This window comes from Nothoprocta perdicaria, unplaced genomic scaffold, assembly GCF_003342845.1.
Source record: "Nothoprocta perdicaria isolate Ctin4 unplaced genomic scaffold, notPer1 scaffold_260, whole genome shotgun sequence".
NCBI lineage: Eukaryota > Metazoa > Chordata > Aves > Tinamiformes > Tinamidae > Nothoprocta > Nothoprocta perdicaria.
In genome coordinates, this window is record NW_020455489.1 from 842,220 (window position 1) to 842,653 (window position 434).

The window sequence follows — 434 nt, forward strand, 5'->3', positions numbered from 1 at the left end:
GGCGCCCCCGCGGGGGAGCTGGGGGGACCTGGGGGGCGTTTGTCGCGGCGTCGCTGTGATCGCTATCGTGGTTATAATGACGACTGCTTTGGCTCCCCGTGTCCCGCCCCGCCCGCAGGCGCCCCGTTCCAGTACATCGTGGCGGAGAAGAGGGGCGCGCAGCGGAACGTGGGGCTCATCCAGCTGCACCGGCCGCAGGCGCTCAACGCGCTGTGCGCCGCGCTCATGCGCGAGGTGAAGCAGGCGCTGGACGCCTTCGAGAGTGACCCCCACGTGGGCGCCATCGTCATCACCGGCAACGAGAAGGCCTTCGCAGGTGAGGCGCACCGCGGGTCCCCCACAGCTCCGGGAGGACGTGCCGTGGCGCCCCATAGCACGTCCCCACCACCCCTCTTAGACGACGTGCCGTGGCGCCCCATAGCACGTCCCCACCA

At 70.7% G+C, this 434-nt stretch overlaps 1 protein-coding gene across 1 annotated transcript in view; it reads left to right on the forward strand.

The window, feature by feature from the left end:
- ECHS1 (enoyl-CoA hydratase, short chain 1) overlaps positions 1-434 on the forward strand; it is a 4,239-nt gene that overhangs the window by 1,338 nt on the left and 2,467 nt on the right. The window contains exon 2 of the mRNA XM_026040685.1: positions 19-316. Coding sequence (XP_025896470.1) covers positions 19-316 — 298 coding nt within the window. The remainder of the gene's footprint in view (positions 1-18; positions 317-434) is intronic.